This window comes from Schistocerca cancellata, chromosome 7 (assembly GCF_023864275.1).
Source record: "Schistocerca cancellata isolate TAMUIC-IGC-003103 chromosome 7, iqSchCanc2.1, whole genome shotgun sequence".
Taxonomy (NCBI): Eukaryota; Metazoa; Arthropoda; class Insecta; order Orthoptera; family Acrididae; genus Schistocerca; species Schistocerca cancellata.
In genome coordinates, this window is record NC_064632.1 from 2,110,421 (window position 1) to 2,128,791 (window position 18,371).

An 18,371-nucleotide genomic window follows, 5' to 3' on the forward strand; every position below is an offset into this window, starting at 1 on the left:
TCAGGCCCTCCTCTCCGGCAAGGGAAGGCCAAAGAGTAATAAGAAGCAGAATTCGGTGATCCACATTACCACTCAAAGAGACGGCTGTCGAAGAACGATAAGTTTTTTGGAGCTTAATACTCTTCATGCGCAAAGCATTTCCTGATACCACCCTTTCCTATCAGAAGCTCTCCCCGTGGGTGCCACCCAGCCACAGTAAGGGCCACCTAGCCTGGAGGCCGTTGCTAGAAGTTCCTATGCTCCAGAATACCAGGAACCATTCTTGGGCATACCTGGGGTGGCAACAGCTCAGGTATTGGAATAGAGATCCCTGTGTTGTCAGAGGCTCAGCCAGATGGGTACATAAACAGCCCCACCACATGGACTGGTTACACATGCTGGTGACCTAGCGGGGCGGAAGGGGGCTACGGTGGAGAAGGAAGAGGGAAAGTAACAGGGGAGAAGAAGCCACGCCATAGATGCTAAAGAGTGAGTTCTTCGACCAAAGGCTCACATTACAGAGGGAAAATTTAGAAGAGGGGATCAGACCCCTAAGGGGACCAAAAACACAAAAGGATGAAAGGGAAAGTGCTTGGGAAACCAGGTGGATGGCCCGGTAGCCATAAGTAAGAACACCGAAGGAGAGGAAGGTGGAGGCAGCCGTGAAGGAATGAGGATGGGGAAGGAGAGCCACAAAGAAGCAAATGCAGCTCGAGTAGGAGAATGGGCTGCAGTAGCTTGGGGCCCTGTGAGCGCCACGCAAGAACTCACGAAAGAACCGTGAGCCCCCTGAGGGGGTCAATGAAAAAATTAATTATTCTGCCTCAGAGACCTCCATTGTCAGTCTTCTCTGTTCACTTGATTTTTGATTCAGAAAGTGTAACGATGGAGAGAAACTGCAGCAGCAAGAACAAAGTTTTGTCTACAATGCACTTACTGCATGCAGAGACCAATACTCTTTGTAGTGCACTTTGATATAACTTGGGTTTTACAAAACCACATGCAAAAATACATTTTGTTCATTTTCAATGGCAATACTGGCTGAAAGTAGCAAGAGTTACTTCTGTACAATGTACTGAGTTATGGGTGCAGTGACGAGGGGTCAGTGAGAGCTGCAAATAAAAAAAAATTATTTAGGTAGGGAATATTCTCGGTACTATTTAGGCCAGCTGTCTGAACTAAAATCCTGGCAGCAGCATATCCTATACTTGTGCACTGTTGTGCACAGAGTCTCTTTTAAATAAAATGTGTTCATAGGTGACAATACGGTAGTGATATCCTGGCAGCAGCATACGTTATACTTGCGCACTGTTGTGCACGGAGTCTCTTTTAAATAAAATATATTCATAGGTGACAATACAGAAGTGATATCTTGGTGCGACCAACATTATATTCATAGTTTTCTTAACAACATTCTCACTGGAAGTTTCTACAAAGTCCAACGGAACAACACATTCATTTTTTGTTACACAGGCGGATCAGTTTCCCACCTCCTTTGGTATTTTATTTTTTAATTCTGAATACTTTTACGTTCTCATGATAAAAGATGGATCACATGCATCTATAAAATCTGAGACTGTTTGTATATTATTTTAGTCAAAATATGTCAGTTCTGCTTCCAGTTTGACGAAAAAATAATTTTTTCTTCAAAATTTCTTGTAACATTAGTTTATATATTTCTTTGTAGCAGCTAGCGAGAGTGTTCTTACGGAAAGTACCCCATCAATTCTAGACTGAAAATGCAGATATCTAATATTTTATTCACAGCTTTTACTAACATTTGAAATTACCACAACTGATAATGCTGTATGACAGTGAGATGGCCTCCGGGCGCCTGTTCTCGTGATACTGCCTCAGCAAATCAGCTATTCGAACTGTATGCAGATTCAAGAATACATGGAAGTTCTAACAGCAGAAAGCAAATCTGGGAAAAAGAGCTCAATTTTGTCATGAATTCTTGGAATGTTACATGCAAAGCTTCACCATTTTCGTACTGCATGGGATAATGTAGCAACAGCTGACAAAAATGTTGACATTATTTGAATGTTTGAAACTGGAAGAACATAGATTAACTGAGGCAAAACAGTCAAATATGTCCCAAAATACTTTCATCTCTGAACAAATTAAGCAATCTGTCAAAACAAGCCAACAGGAAAAGTTTACAGTTCTGTGTTTCAAATGCAACAAAAAAGGCGCATGTAGAGAAAAATTGCAGAAATAAACCATATAACAAATATTTAGCACATTGTAAGCAAAGAAAATCAATCTGACAGCTACAAACAAAAAGGGTCATTTTGCCAGATAATGCCAAACATATTCTAAAGACAGAAATTGGGCAAATGAAAAACCCAAAACTGTACAGAATCAAAAGATTTTAAACACGAAGCACTAGCCACTGCTGTATTATCTACTGCCAATATAAATGACAAGTTTACAATCAGACTGAGAAAAATATTTTGGTGCAAAGATTGTAGCGCCACGCAACATGTGACATTTTGGACGGACTGGCTAATAAATTACATAAAAATAAATCAGTATATGAAAGTTTTGATTGGCGACACTATTGAATTAGAAGCATATGGAGTTGGGGATGTCAAATTAGAGGCCTTTGATGTAAAACTAGTGTAACATAGTGGAAAATGTTTTATTTGACTGAATATAAACTTTATTTTCTGTTTCTCAAATCTCATGCACAGGCTATGTTCACACTGCAAATGCAGACATCTCAATTTTCAAAACTGCTGACATTCTGGAAACTGTAGGAACAGGCAGACATGAGTGACAGCTGTAAAAAACCTTGTTTTGTAAGAGAGAAAGTAACAAATGTTTGACAGCAATCTCAATTAAAATGTGGCACATCAAAATGTGATGTACTAAAAAGATATGACAAAGGTTATATTGGAGTATATATTGTATGTGTGTATCTACTGCAAACAACATCACAAATATCATCCAACAAATATGAATGTTGTTAAAAATACTCTGCATGCAATTCATGTTGACTGGTGTGAAATGAATCTCATACGATTAAGCGGAACAAGGTATTTTTTTGTTATGTAAGATGATTTTACCATTTCTGGACTGTTTATTTTCTGAAGACTTAAGAGGAAGCTGTCTCCAAATTAGAAACTTCGAAAAAAAATTGTGCAGTAACAGCCAGCAGTGTTAAGCCAAGAGCCCCATTGTGCAAAGACAGGCTGAGTAGGGAGGGGCCAGTGAAGATGCTTGTTCTTTGAATTTCTGACCCATAGCTGAGATATCACAGAGATTTTCTCGCCTCAGGGACTACGAGGGGCATTTGAAAAGGCCGTGCAAAAATAAAAACTGCTTATGTGTTTAGGATAAATCTTTTTATTTTTTGACATTGTCTCCTTTTAGACTTTTACACTTCATCCAACACTGTTCTAATCAGGATCACCTTCTCGTTTGAATAAAATCTTTGTCCCACCTGCCATTTCTTCAAATTGGGGAGCAAATAGTAGTCCGAGGGAGCCAAGTCTGGAGAATAGGGGGGATGTGAAATGAGTTCCATTAATTTTGCGACCACAACTGCTGACATGTGTGCTGGTGCATTGTTGTGATGAAAAAGAGCTTTTTTGCAGTCCAGTCGCCTGTGTTTTTCTTGCAACTTGGTTTTCAAACGGTCCAATAATGATGAACACTATGCATGTATAATAGTTTTACCCTTTTCCAGATAGTCGATGAGAATTATCCCTTGCGAATCCCAAAAGACAGTCGCCATAACCCTTCCAGCCGAAGGAATGGTCTTCACCTATTTGGGTGCAGATTCTCCCTTGGTAACCCATTGTTTAGATTGTTGCTTGGCCTCAGAGTACAGTAAAGTATCCATGTTTCATCTAGTAATGAATCGACGCTTGAAGTCCTGCGGATTCTTCCTGAACAGCTTCAAACCATCGTTGCAACAGTTCACAAGATTCCGTTTTTGATCAAGCGTGAGCAGTCGTGGAACCCATCTTGCGGATAGCTTTCTCATGTCCAAATGTTTATGAAAAATATTATGTACCTGTTCATTCAAGATGCCCACAGCACTAGCAATCTCATGTACCTTAACTCTTCTGTCATCCATCACCATATCATGGATTTTATCAATGATTTTTGGAGTTGTAACCTCCACAGGGCGTGCAGAACGTTCAGCATCACTTGTGCTCATATGGCCACTCCGAAAATTTTGAAACCACTTATAAACTGTTCTTATCAACGGTGCAGAGTCATCGTAATGTTAGTTCTCTTTAGCCTCCTGAGGCATTTTGCCTTTCATAAACTAACATTTAACCACCATACGAAATTCTTTTTCGTCCATTTTTTGACAATCACTCAACTTTCTTGATTCACACAAATGCCAAACACAAAGAAATAGACCAATATGGCTGAAACTTGGTGTGCGTTCTTTCGAAAGATGCTACTAACTAAACATGACCTTGATACGCACCGCGCCGGTGGTGCCATCTCTCGAACTTTGCACGGACTTTTCAAACGCCCCTCGTAATTTGTCTGCATCAGGGTAATTTGATTGCACCTCTTCTGCAAGGTGACAGACATAATACGGGGGTAGGGAACCTAAAGCCCCTTAGTTGCTCTAGCTATGCATGAAGCACCATAAGTTACTAGCAGCAAAATATTGCCTCTATTCACACACTCTGGTTACAAGAGCTGCACAGACTTGTCAAACAAAATGGCAATTAAGTTGTTTACTCTCTTGAGAGCTTCACTTGCTAGCATACGGATTGACACGAGTTCCCACACTTTTGTTTGTCGCACCCCTCTACTGCCAAAAATGGAAACTTATGGATTCATAAAGACTCACCATTAGAGCTCGAATTTCCGTGCCCTATCATATCTTAAACGTGTGTATTAAGTAACTGTCCTAAGATCAAAATAGCACAATGAAGCAAAAAACAATATAAATACACAGTATCAAAATTCAGTTTCAATTTCATATTTATATTTATTTCACTTGGCACATGCTTTTATCCAAAACATTGGCCAATGGGCATCAGTTCCATTCTGTAGGAAGTATACACACCTGTGGGTTGACAGCACCTATGTGGAGTCAAGTCAACATACCCCTCTCACAAACACGGACGTTAAACAACACACTCCCTCTGCATCACACACGCCTTTGAGGTAAGTGACTCATAAAATGGCACAAACAACAACGTCTGCTTTTAAAAACTTTTTCCTCAATTCGTTTTGGGACAAGGTTTCATCTTGCAATACTAGAAAGTGTGATGAGCGCACTTCACAGTTTTACACAAATTTATACTGATGTTTGTGTGTTCATTGGATTATGAGCGGTGGAGTATTTGTTACAGTACAAACATTAGAAGTTACTGTTTTACCTCAAGGGCATGAAATTCGAGGAGAGCAAGAGAGTACCAATATCGCTGCAATAAGGGGAGGCTTGAGAGGGGGAATGTCTGTCTGTCTCTGGTTTGGAACTAACAGACACGAGTTCGTACACACTGTAGCAAAAAGCTACAATGGTATAAATTTGAAATGAAAGAAACAGGTTTGAGATTGCTCATTATACACATAGATGTTGATCTTCAAATGTGTTACTCACATGGATAAAGGAAAGTGAGACTGTTTTAAAGGTGTTATAGCATTAAGAATAAGAATAGAAAAATGACACTTCAAAACGATCTGACCATTCTAAGTGGTGACATAATCTTATCAAAATACAATTATTACCACTAGTAATTATCACTCATTTTGTTATTATTTACACTGTCAATGCCAGACACTACACCATGGCAAAGCACCACTTCCCTCACATCTTTAGTGCCACAACAGTAAGATTTTGACTACAGCGCCAATGGAAAAAAGAGGTTTATTGATACAAAATATTCTGACTTGTTCTGAAAAGCCATGGGAATAGCTGAAAATGTGTGTTCTGTACTTCTGTCGGCCACTTTTCATTGTGGGTGACAAGGAAAAAACTTTTGTTTTGTCAATTAACATCTTAACATAGATGCAATAAGAAAATGGTTTAGGCCTATTGTGCTATATTTTACACACAATTCTTTGAAACAAAGGCCTCCAGAAATTGCCAAAATTTCTCAGTTCTAAAATAATAATTATTACCATAAATTTTACATAATCTTCAATTTGATCATAATTTACATGAGAAATGAGAGTACCTATCATGTCTACGCAAGCCAGGAAAATTAACTGTATCCCTTATAAATGTCTAGATGAGATATTAAATTAAAAAGTCTGTGACATAAGAATTTATTCCCTAAAATGGTCAATACATGCATTTGCTTGGAAATTCGGGCTCTGGCTGTTATAGAGCTGGCCAGTTTCAATGTGACACTTATTTGTAGCAAATATTGTGGAAAAAATTAAGGCTGTTGGAATACATCACAGTGAATAGAAGAAAATGATAGATCAGTGAGGCTGCAAACAGTCAAACACAAGACAGCTCACACAAAGTGCTTCAAATGGGGGCGATATTGGATGACAGGAATATGGATTGTCGCAACTATTAGTGCAGCTAAGGGTAATAATAAAAAATTGTAAGGGGACGGGTGAAGTAAGGCAAGCGATTGTTCACCCTCCAGCGGGGTACACATATTTCCGTCACCGCTGATTCCGCATTGCCGGGACGCTGCCCGCGCGAGTCAGCCAGCAACGCAGAATAAAAGCGGGTCTTTCTGTCGGCCGGGTGGCTGTTGTCATCAGACACCCTGCTGCGTTGTCAGACACCGGGCTCCCGCATCGTGTTCGGGTCGGTAGGCTGTGAGGACACTGAGCACTTCTGAGTATGTAAGTAACGAGTTTTTAATAAAAGTTAAAGTAAATTATTCGACAGTGTTCAAATGCTGATCACCGGCTCGCCCTAAGACTATCATGCCCACCCGCCATCATTCTGACCAGTCAAATACCTTATAAAATGGTGTCAGAAGTGGGATCCTCTGGAAATCCTTTCCTGGGGAGAGAAGAAAACCTACAGTCTTCCAATAGGGTATAGCGATGATTGGCATTGTCGCAAAGTTCGTGTTTCGTATCCGAATGTGGACGCAGCACAAGGCAGATACTATCCTCCGTCGGAGCACATCTCTGCAAACGATGCAAAGGAACGAGACCCAGCACTGAAGGTAGGACTGCAGCAGATACTGGCTTTGCTTGGTTATTCAGTATGGTAGAGGCAAAACAAGATTTGCAGACTGTTATAGAACAGTTATGAGAAGAAATTCAGTGATTGGAAACAGATACAAAAAGTAGAAGGGATGTGGGACAAGTGAATAGTAGCGTTTGGAATGTAGCCAATGAAAGCACAACACATTCAGCAGTAGTTAAAAAATTTTCTTTGATCTCCACAGTTCCAGTCTTTCGTGGGAAGTCTGATGAGGATATTCACGTGTTTTTTAGTAAACTGGAAAATGCAGCAAGTGACTCAGATGAAGTAACCGTGGCGAAATTGCGAATTCAAGATGATGCACTCTATTTTGTTACGTGTGATACCACGTGCACTCGAGCAGCTACCAATGACGTTTTTAAGCAGACACTGGTGCAATGGTACAAAGGGAAGAAGACAGCAAGATTTTACAGGGAACAACTGCACAACATGCATATATTGGACGGAGAATCTATTGAGCATTTTGCTGATCGCATTAGAAAAGTTAACACTAATACGTATGAGCTCAGCGAGAACGATTCGCACAATGAGGAAAAATTGTTTGAAGCAGGAAAAAGGGCATTAGATATGTTTTTGAATGGGTTACAGGGTGAAGTCGGTTGTGCAGTCAGATTGGCACGTTGTGAGACATTTGAAGAGGCCATACAGATGGCAGTTCGATTTGTGGAAGAGCTACGGAGACCTCAAATGGACTGCAAACCGGATCGGCATGTGTTCTAAGCTTATTTGGGAACCAGTTATCATGGGAATGGGCAACAGGCAGCCAATACTGCGTGGAGTACGTTTAACGACAGAGGGGACGGGAGGGGCACCACTACTTCCATCCCCAAGAAGCAATAGTTACTGCGAGCTCCACGAATGACAGTTCTGAAGGCCTGCTAGTTAAGGCAATTTACAGTGGACAGAATGTCCGTTTTCTAGTTGATACAGGGGCTCAAATTTCTCTAATGTGGTGCCATGTAGTTAAAGAGAGAAGCTGGAGGCAGCCGTGCTGTACCATTTAAGGTTTAAATGGCAACCAGGTGCACAATTACGGAGAAGTTGTGGTTAACTTCGTGATAGGCCAAGATGAATATGAGGCCGGAATGAAAGTGATACGAAGTAGAGAGAAACGATATGAAGGTATACTAGTGTTGGATTTCCTGTCAGCTAATCATGCTCAGATCGATGTAGCAAAGAGACAAATTCGACTCCGTCATAATGATTGTGGCTGCAATGGGAACTCTAAGAGTCACACTCAAAAGAATATTAGGGACGCTGAGGTAATGCGCAAACCGAGTAGCGGCACAAGTATACTGTTCCGAGTCGACGTACATTTGACTGAAAGTGAGCGCATCCCCCGGGAACAGGAAAAACACTGTATATCGACGTGAAGATACCGAAGTGCCGAAGAAGTGATTTGTTGTTAACAGAGCCATCAGTAAACGGTGATTTGCTAGACCAGAAGCACTGTTATGTAGCAAGAACTGTCAGTGTTATTGAGGACGGACCAAATGGGAAACTGCAAATTGCTAACATGAGTAATGCGGAAGTGGAATTACCACGCGGAACTACTGTGGCAACAGTATCGAACTTAGATCCACAAGACGTGATAGAAATCCCTACAAGAAGAAAGATGTACAAGTAGTAACTTATGGTCCACCGAATGTCAATACAGGAGAGGCAACTGTCGAAGCACATGGATCAATCGAACAAGAGCTGGTTACTAAATTATACCATTTATCGCCGGAGGATCGGGAAATAATTTTACCAGTGCTACTTAGCGACTCGCATCTCTTCCGTGAGCGGGAGACTCTTCCAGCAACTCCATTAGTTCAACATAGAATACATACCGGAGGAGCAGTACCCATCGCTCAACGACCATTCGGAATTCCTTATAGCCAACAAGACTTAGTCTGTTTGAGTAACCCCATGTTGAAGAAGGGTCACGTTAAGAAATTTAAATTGCATTGGAAAGGGCCATATAAGGTCCTTGAAATTATCTCCCCGGTCACATTAAAAGCAATTTGCTAAACTCTCTCGTGATAGTACGTCCAGGTGACGCTTGCAACAAATACAACCTACGGGTGAACACTTCCGAGTTTGGTGTGACAGATCGCAAGGAAACCAGAGACCGTTCGTACCTGAGAGAGTGCGACAACAATTATTTGATAGCATCCATGGACTGGCTCATCCGGGAATAAACGCCAGCGTCAAAGTAATGACAGACAGATTCGTGTGGCCCAGTATAAATAGAGACTGCTGTAATTGAGCAAAAATGTGCCTGGACAGTCAGAGGGCCAAGGTGGGACAACATGTTCATGAAGCGGTAGGAAACTTCCCATTTACCACACGTTTCAGACATGTGCACCTGGACATTGTGGGACCGCTTTTGCCATCGGAAGGATACTGTTATCTCCTCACTGCGGTGGACCGCTTCACCAGATGGGCAGAGGCAATTCGGTTATCGGATATTTCAGCAGAAACGGTGGCACGCGTATTTCTTTCATCTTGGATTGCACGTTCCGGCTGCCCTTTACATGTCACCACAGACCAGGGGCGTCAGTTTGAGTCGATGTTGTTCTCAGAATTGGCCCACCTCTGCGGGTTCCAACACAATCGCACCACAGCGTACCACCCGGCAAGCAATGGGATGGTGGAATGCTGGCATAGAACATTAAAAGCTGCATTAATGTGCCGTGCACAATCTTGGTCGTCAGCATTACCACTAGATTTGTTGGGCCTATGCACAGCATTGAAAACGGATTTAGGGGCCATCCACCACAGAATTGGTTTATGGTGAACCCTTACGACTGCCTGCAGAATTCTTCACCGATAAAGAAGGGGCACGACAGACCAAATTGCCGTTTACATTGCAAATGGGATGCGAGCATTTGGCCAGACTTCGCCCATCTCCTGTCTCGAGACATGGAGCAGTAAATACATTCGTGCACAAAGATCTACGCTCATGTACACATGTGATGCTGCGGACGGACACTGTCAATTCAACGCTGCAGCCTCCATATTCTGGACCTTACAGAGTGCTCTCACAGGATGAACATACCATGCAGATAGATCTAAATGGAAAGAGTCAAGTGGTATCATTGGAATGGCTCAAACCTGCACTATGTTACCGACTGAAGAGGACACAGAGGTCAGGCACCAAGTGCCACCTTCCACACCACTGGACCAGGAGGACACCACCTCACCACCACAAGAGGAAGTGGTACCGTCACTACCAGCAACAGAAGCTGAAGAAGTTCAACCAATGCCTTCAGTACACACAAGAGCTGGGCGTCGGATGAAATATAAATACCCCTACATTCCCAGAGCTCCGCTCTATCGGAGGGGGGGGGGCTGTGTGGGAGTCACCAGCAGAACATCCAGACATACACAGTGAAGGATAGCATTATTCTGTGGCGGCACGCACAAAGGACAGACTGTTTATTCTTTGATTATATATAATAGTTCTGTTGTTATTGATTCAATGTTAATATGAGCTTTTCGTTGCAATTAAAAAAAAGAAAGTATTATAGCCTAACTACTTCGTGAGTCTTTCTGAAGATTGTAATAAGTAGTAGGTGGCTGAAGGATTTTTCCTCCAAAATCATGAACAAAACCTTGAAAATTCATGCTGTCTGAGCACTTTACTTTCAGCACGTTGAACTAGATTGAGTCTGTATTGAAATTGAAAAGACACAACCCATGTGTGATGTTTATGTTTTTAGCCACCTTTGTTTGCTTTGTTGAAGCTGCACAACAATGTCTTACATCAGTGAATCGATTACCGAGTTTACTCTAAAATTCAGGAAGAAAATAAGACTGGTCATTAAAATCCGGGTCCTAATGATGAGCCATTGGGAAAGACTGAACTCTACTGAAGCTTTAGGGAGTCTATTGCGACTTGCAACATCATCTTGCCTGGATATTAGTTTTGCTATTAATTACTTAAGCAGCTATAGTAATAAACCAATGGTTTGTTACTGGAAAATGGTGAGATATCTTTCGGTGCCTATAAGGAACTATGAAGTAAGGTATATTCTTTGATAGAAGCTCAACACTGCTTTGACTATACTGATTATGATCATAAATGCGATATTTCAATTAGAAGTGCCATCAGTGAAGTTCTTATCATGTGAGGAGGACCCACTGTCTAGTACACTCTAAAGCTCAAGAAAAATACCTAACTGCCTTTCTTTGATTGATGATATATATCAGATATGATGCCTTGTACAAGAACTTGGAATTTCAGGCTCGAATCAACTGACAAAAATGAGAATTGCCAATCAAGCTGTCATACATAGACTAATACCTATGAAGTAAAAATAACGAGCGTCAAGAAACATACTGAAATTACATGGATGTTTATTCAACAACATATGGAAATGACTATCAAACTGAAACATGTGGAAATTTCAAGTCAATTTGCTAACACACTGACTAAACTACAGATTTGTCAAGTCTCTAAGAATTAAGAAGAGAGATAATTAAGGAGTATAGAGAGTTAATTATTTTTGTATGTTTTATTTTTTACATGTTTGTTCGAAGTGTTTCTATGTTTGTTCCAAGTATTTTTTTAAAATTATGCTGTAGTAATCACTCTTTGCTCTGTCAATTGTTTCTTATCCAGGCATGTTGTACGTGTGTAGGTTGTACTGAAGTGCTCACCTTTAAACACCACCAAAACTAATTACTTATCACCGAAACTAGAATTTATCAAGACTGTATTACTTTTAATTAACATACAAATACTTCAGCAGCTGCACCCACTAAAATAGTGCAAGTTTAGATCAGAGGACTGCAAGACCAATGTAGCACATCATCAGGTTAAAACTGTCTTTATTTTAAGAAAAATCAGTGAAGAAATTTTGGAAAATCATTAAATTGAGCTTTAAGCCACATTTTTGGGCATGTGTTATTATTTCGGAGTACTAAAAATTCCAAACTTTAAATCCGGGACACACTCACTTTTCAACCACAATATCCTTCAACTGCGGCAAGTTTCATAATCTCGTAGAAAGTGCAATTGATGAACATTTTTGTTTCAATTACTGGCAGGGGAGTGTTACAACAAGCAGCATAGATGACACAGCTGGCAGAACAGTGCCAGTTGCAAATCTTGTGCACTAAAGGAAAAACTGCAAGCAGCATGTACAAATGAAACACAGAATGATATGAGTCCCTCCATCAAATTCGTGACAGTTGGTACATTGCCAGGCAGTAAAGACTTCAGTCTGAAATGGCAGCAGTCCATGAATTATCCATAAGAAAGCTTTCATCTCAGTTGATCACATGCCACCAATCTTTATTCCCATTACTTTCGTGACCACAGAACCTCTGTAAGGGATAAGGCTGTGTTCAGAGTACGATTGTCTTGTTTCCATGTAATAGCCGGTGAAAATACCTTGTCTAGCCCCTGCAGATTTTTTTGGCTGTAGAATACATGCGAGTCATCAGTTTACTATCTACTTTAATTTGACAGTGTTTGAGATTAGTTCTATAAAAGCTTTAACCACACTGGCTTGAATTTTATAGATCCTTTTTGTAAAAGAAAATTATACTTCACAATACCCATAAGAGATGCTAGTAAGTGCAAGATAATTTTCACATGCTACAGTTTGATCATCTGGTGGCGATAAAGCGTTAATAAACATCAGCTTGTAATTTCCTGCAGCTGTTGTTTGATATTCTTTCTTCACCGTGGCTTTTACAAATCGTATTTCTACTTACAACTTACCTGCACTCCTGCCCACATTTGTTTGAACGACATTTTGGGCATGGGAAGTGGCAGCCAACACATGTCTCATCTAGGCAATCACAGAGATCCTTTCCAGTGGCAATATAGATACCTCTGTCATCATATAAACTGGCGGCTTGCCTGCGCCTGTAACATAAATATAAATGCTCCATGTCAAATGAATTTATTTTATAAGAATAATCAACAGACTGGACATATTAAATTATACTGAAAGGTAACTTAAGTCTTTCTGAATATAATTATTAATCATACATTTAATTCCATAATTACTTAATACTTATATTATTAGTAATTATCTTCCATTTTCTGCACTTATTGATTAAACATAAATAGTATTTATCACAAATGAATGTGGGGCAGTAGAAGATTACCATCAACTATGGTTTAGATACTGCCTGTTTTAAAAAATGTGGCTAAGGTCTTATCTTTACTCAAAATGGAAAGACTGAGCTAGACAAAAATTGTAACCACCAAAAGGTACTCACTGACATTTCCATATGTACAAATGTTTAAGAATCCATTTTCAACAGTGAACGACATATTTTGATCAACTTTATAAAGCTGTACCAAATATCCTGATACAATGTAAAGCATCTAAGAGTGAGGCCACACTGGAGTATGTGATACTCTATAACTGGGTCAAACAATATGATGTTAAGCATATTCTACAGAAAATACACACTGCAGCTGGTTCAAATCCAATAACCTGAATCATTACCTTATCACACTTTGAGGCACACTTATAAACAAACCTTTTTCCTTAAATGCTACACTGCTCCCAGACAATAACAGTTACATGTTAAGGGTGATGAGCACCAGTCAGGAGTAATTGAAACTAAAGTAGTACGTTACAAAAAGAGAAGGAAATCGGTGACTTCCGGGTGGAGAGCATGATTGGAGAGTGTGCTACTACATTTGTAACTTCAGGAGAATAAAATGGTAAAATTTACTCCTAGGCAGTAGTAGCTACATTAGTAACTTCAGGAGGATAAAATGCCAAAATTTACTCCTAGGCAGTAGTAGGAGTAAAGTAAGAGAGTAAGGTGCAATCTGAGTTCTGTGTTTTAAGCATAGACTTCTATAGATTACATGGATTACGAAGAATATATAGAGATGGAAGAAGAAGTGAACATACCAAGAATGAGGGTTGTAATGGAGAGGAGAGATCCATTTGTGATATATAGCGACAGTGATTTCAATGAGTGGTTTGGGTTTCGTAAGGAATCTTTTGAGTTGCTGCTTGGTATGCTGGAGCCATTACTGCAGCATAATTCTGACAGGAACTGTGCTTTGTCTCCTAGGCTCAAACTTCTTCGTGGACTGCAAATCTTTCCCACAGGTACTTATCAAATTGTAGCAGGGGATTGTACTACTGTTGGAAGAGTTTTTAACAGTGTGATAAACTGTGTCCCTGCCTTAAAGCCACTGCCACAGAGCTAAGAAAATATACCAAAGAATTCTATCTAACGGGTGGATTCCCAAATGTCATAGGGGCCATAGACTGTGTACATATACCCATACTTTGTCCTTCTGGAGTACAAGCAGAACTATACAGAAATCTCAAGGATTTCTTTTCCGTCAATACACAAATCATCCGTGATGCCAATAGGAAGATTTTAAACGTGGCAAGCCGTTGGCCAGGTTCCACGCACGATGCATGTATTTGGGACATTAGTAGAGTTGCCGCAGAATTTGAAAATGGACAATATGATGGGTTGCTTATTGGAGATAGTGAATACGCTCTCTGCAAACATCTTACAACACCCGAGGTCCGAGCCCACACAGGAGGCGAATGGAGCTACAATAGAGCCCATATTGCTACCACATGTGTAATAGAGCGAGCGTTCGGTGTCTGGGAGAAACGTTTCCAAATTCTTACTAAAACAATGCAATTTAAACCAAACAAGTGTAGGAATTTTATTGTGACTGGTGCAGTTCTATACAGCTTTGGAATAGATGTTAGATATATGTTTCACCCTGATGCTGTGGAGATGAATGACATCAAACATAATGCATTTCAGCCAGAAGCAGATCACGTAGGCCAACCTGTCAGAAGGTCTATTATACTTAATTACTTTAATTAAAAATTGTACCTAGTTTGCTAGTAAAATTAGAAGTAAAATAAGCCATAGGATTGTTATTACTGCAGTGAAAAATGACTATTTTATTTATGTGCAATCTATAGTTACATTTTTTTTCTTTCTTTGTCTTTTTGCTAGGGAATTAACATTCTCATTTTATTTTGTAACTGAGTCATACAACGTTTCAATTATTTAAAAAAAAAAAAAAAAAAAAGCTACTTCTATAATATTGCAAATTCAGATAAATATTAGAATGTGTTATTTACAAAAATTAGTACCGATGCTGAAATGATAAACAGAAATATTATGCCTTACAAGAAACAAGGACATACTAACCATTTGAAAAAATACCAAGGAAATAAAAGATGTTTTATGCATGTTACTATTTTCTTATTCATTCCATAAAACCCAAATTTCTTGAGCACATTGGCTGAAGAACTGGAACCTGAAGATTGCACCATTATGTTCTTGAACTTATTCATAATTTCCATTTTAAGGTTAAGCTCTTCTTATATGATTTCTCTTTGTCTTTCTATTAATAACATTTTTGCATTGTATTCCTCTTGTATTAAACACATTTTTAAGGAATGACGCTCATCTGATTTTTTCAACAACTCTCAGTTCTTCACTACAACTGCATGTTCTCTCCCTATTTTGCTGGGTGCATCTTCTGATAAGCTCCCGCCTGAGAATGCAGGCTGAGGTTCAATGACTATGGGATAAAGTTCCTCCTTCAGCAGTTTCATAGCTACTTTCAGAGCAGTTATCATCAAAATTGCTTGAAAGTATCACATTACCTTCAGGTGTGTCACTGTCATTAACTCCAGCTATTCTCTCTGAAACTTGTGGAATCATTTCACTAATTATTTGGCTTATATCGTCTATCTTCATCTCACTTACTCCACTGCCAGTTTGAAATTGTTTTCGTATACTTCTAGCTTTTGCTTTCTTTGCTTTCACTTTCATTTCCTTCCACATTACTGTAAGCTGCTCTTGAGCGCTTTGTGTAAGAGCTTCTGTGCTGTATTCAACATGTATTTTTTCCCAAGCATACTTTTTCCTTTTTAGCCTGTTGACATCGTGCTTTTTAGATTTAATAGTAGTTATGTACTTTTTCATTATTTCACGAAACTATTCCTTTTTCATTTTCTAATATGGCTTTTGAACATTTCTTGCCTACCTCCATTTTGCTGCTAGCTTGAATCTCAAACTGGTGCTTAAATTAACACGTGTCACCAACCAACCATGGACAATGGTAGCTGTAGATGGCGGGATTAACAACAGATTCTTCCATTAATATAATGTTTCTTTTTCATAATACACAGATCGTGTCTTTAATTAGTAAAATAGCATTTAGATTTCCCAATTTTAACAATACAATTTAATAATTCTGTCTAGCTTCTAAAATTATAGCGATGAAAATAAGTTACGCAAAAGGTGATGCAATAATGTCTGCTGACAATATTTTCCGAGAGGGAATGTAATGCATGTGCCAGCAGTGTGCAGAAATGGTTTACTTTTTTAGTAAAAAGGTGTTACTACTTTAGTTATAACTACAGAAGTAAATAGAAATTGAACTCTCAAACAGTTACTAGAAGAGTATATTACTACAGAAGTAATTTACTACAGTAGTCCAGAGTAAAGAAGGAGTTACTACAAGAGTAATTTATACTCTTGGTGGTATAAATAGCAAAATTTCTTATGTCGCACACATTATTCCACTGACCATTGCAACTGTTTTGATGGAATTGAATGAAGAGTATGGAGACTTTACGTGTTGCTGCAAAGTACATCAGTTAAGTCAAGGGGCAGGTTTGGAATGATTTTTTGATTTAAAACTTGGTATTGTTGAATTTAAGCAGGAAAAGGAATGCAGGAACTAAAATTAAAACATCCAAATGGACTGCAGACCTCGCATTTTACATGGACTTAACTGCACACTGCTCACAGTGAAACACTGCAAGGCGAGGAACAACTTCTTTCCGATTTGATGGGAATGTCTTTAAAAAGGAAAATTGCGTTATAGAAGGGACACATGCTGACAAACAGTCCAATTCCTTAAGCCCACTATAGTTAAAGAAAACACAAGGTTCGAAGAATTCATTGTGGCCTTCAAAGAACTGTAAAGCTAGTTTCCTAACCACTATGAAACTGTCAATTTTCCAAATGTTTTCCAGACTACTGGCCTTTCAGTTTAAAGCGCCCTTATGCAAGTGCAGACACAACTGAGTGATATGCAAGGAATTCCCTTTTAACGACAAATTGTTTTATATTAAAACTGTTCAGGATGTCTACATTATGTTCTTCATGTAGAGTTCCCACATTTCATAATGAGGTTCCAAAAAGTGCTACATATTTCAATCAATATCTCTGTGTAAAAGACCTTTTTCTGATTATGAAACTAAAGAAGTCATGGTTAGTGGCAACAAGAGGGTGCAAATCTGTGAAATTGTCTGTGCCTGTTGATATGACAACAGTTTGTACCAGAGAAAAATTATTCATCTTCAGCGCTCCGAAAATAAATAATACCAAAGATTTGTTTTGTTTGTTATCTAGGTTGCTGAAGAACATGAAATATAAAGCCAAGTCGTACGGAGTGTGACTGCATTGCCATTTGCCATTTAAATGCTTCTCCCCTCTCCACCAGCTGAGAGAGTGTGTGTAATGTGGCGGGGCGGGGGGATGTGCAGTGAAGCTGAGCACTATGGCACTTGTGACAGGCCACAGCCCAAGAGCCAAAATCTTAGCCACCCCTGCTTTGAAAGAAGCTTGCAAAATAAATAATCACTTATTCATTATCAGTGCAATTTAATATAATTAAGTGAGTACCTGTTCAAGGGGTGCGACAGGTACCTATCATATTATACGTAATTGTTTCATTATGAGTGATAACAGGAATCTGTGTTGATAGTGTATTAAATACGTTGATTACCTAAGTACTAAAAGACCAGTTATTTTCCAAACCTTTTATCCACACTGAATCTCTATGCCACAATGCAAAAACAAATACATTTTTAAATTTGAAAGCAAAACTGAATTAAGAGAAAATATTTGATATTGAATACTTGAAAAGTACTGTTTTATTGTAAAGCAAACTGCAGGTTGTTAGAAACAGTGATTACCTGAAGTCAAATGTACCCTGTCAAGATATTGGAAGTCTAATAAAAGTGCCCTCAGTCTTACATGGTGAACCTGCCACAGTGTCAGGCACACAGTCACAATGATGTCAGGTGCTGTAATTTAGTGGATAAACACAACTTGTTGGCAATAAGCATGCCAGTATAGAGAGGCACCTTTGCATTTACAAAGGCCATCATTGAAAACTTGATAACTTGGCAATGGCTGCTGCTGTCAACAAAACAAAGTGACACCACATTCAATGTTTACTGTTGGCAGGTAATGAGATACAATG

At 39.3% G+C, this 18,371-nt stretch overlaps 1 protein-coding gene across 1 annotated transcript in view; it reads right to left on the reverse strand.

The window, feature by feature from the left end:
• Positions 1 to 18,371, reverse strand: part of LOC126092464 (ARL14 effector protein) — a 70,485-nt gene that overhangs the window by 17,623 nt on the left and 34,491 nt on the right. Inside the window, exon 3 of the mRNA XM_049908069.1 lies at positions 12,858 to 13,004. Within this exon, the coding sequence (XP_049764026.1) occupies positions 12,858 to 13,004 (147 nt within the window). The remainder of the gene's footprint in view (positions 1 to 12,857; positions 13,005 to 18,371) is intronic.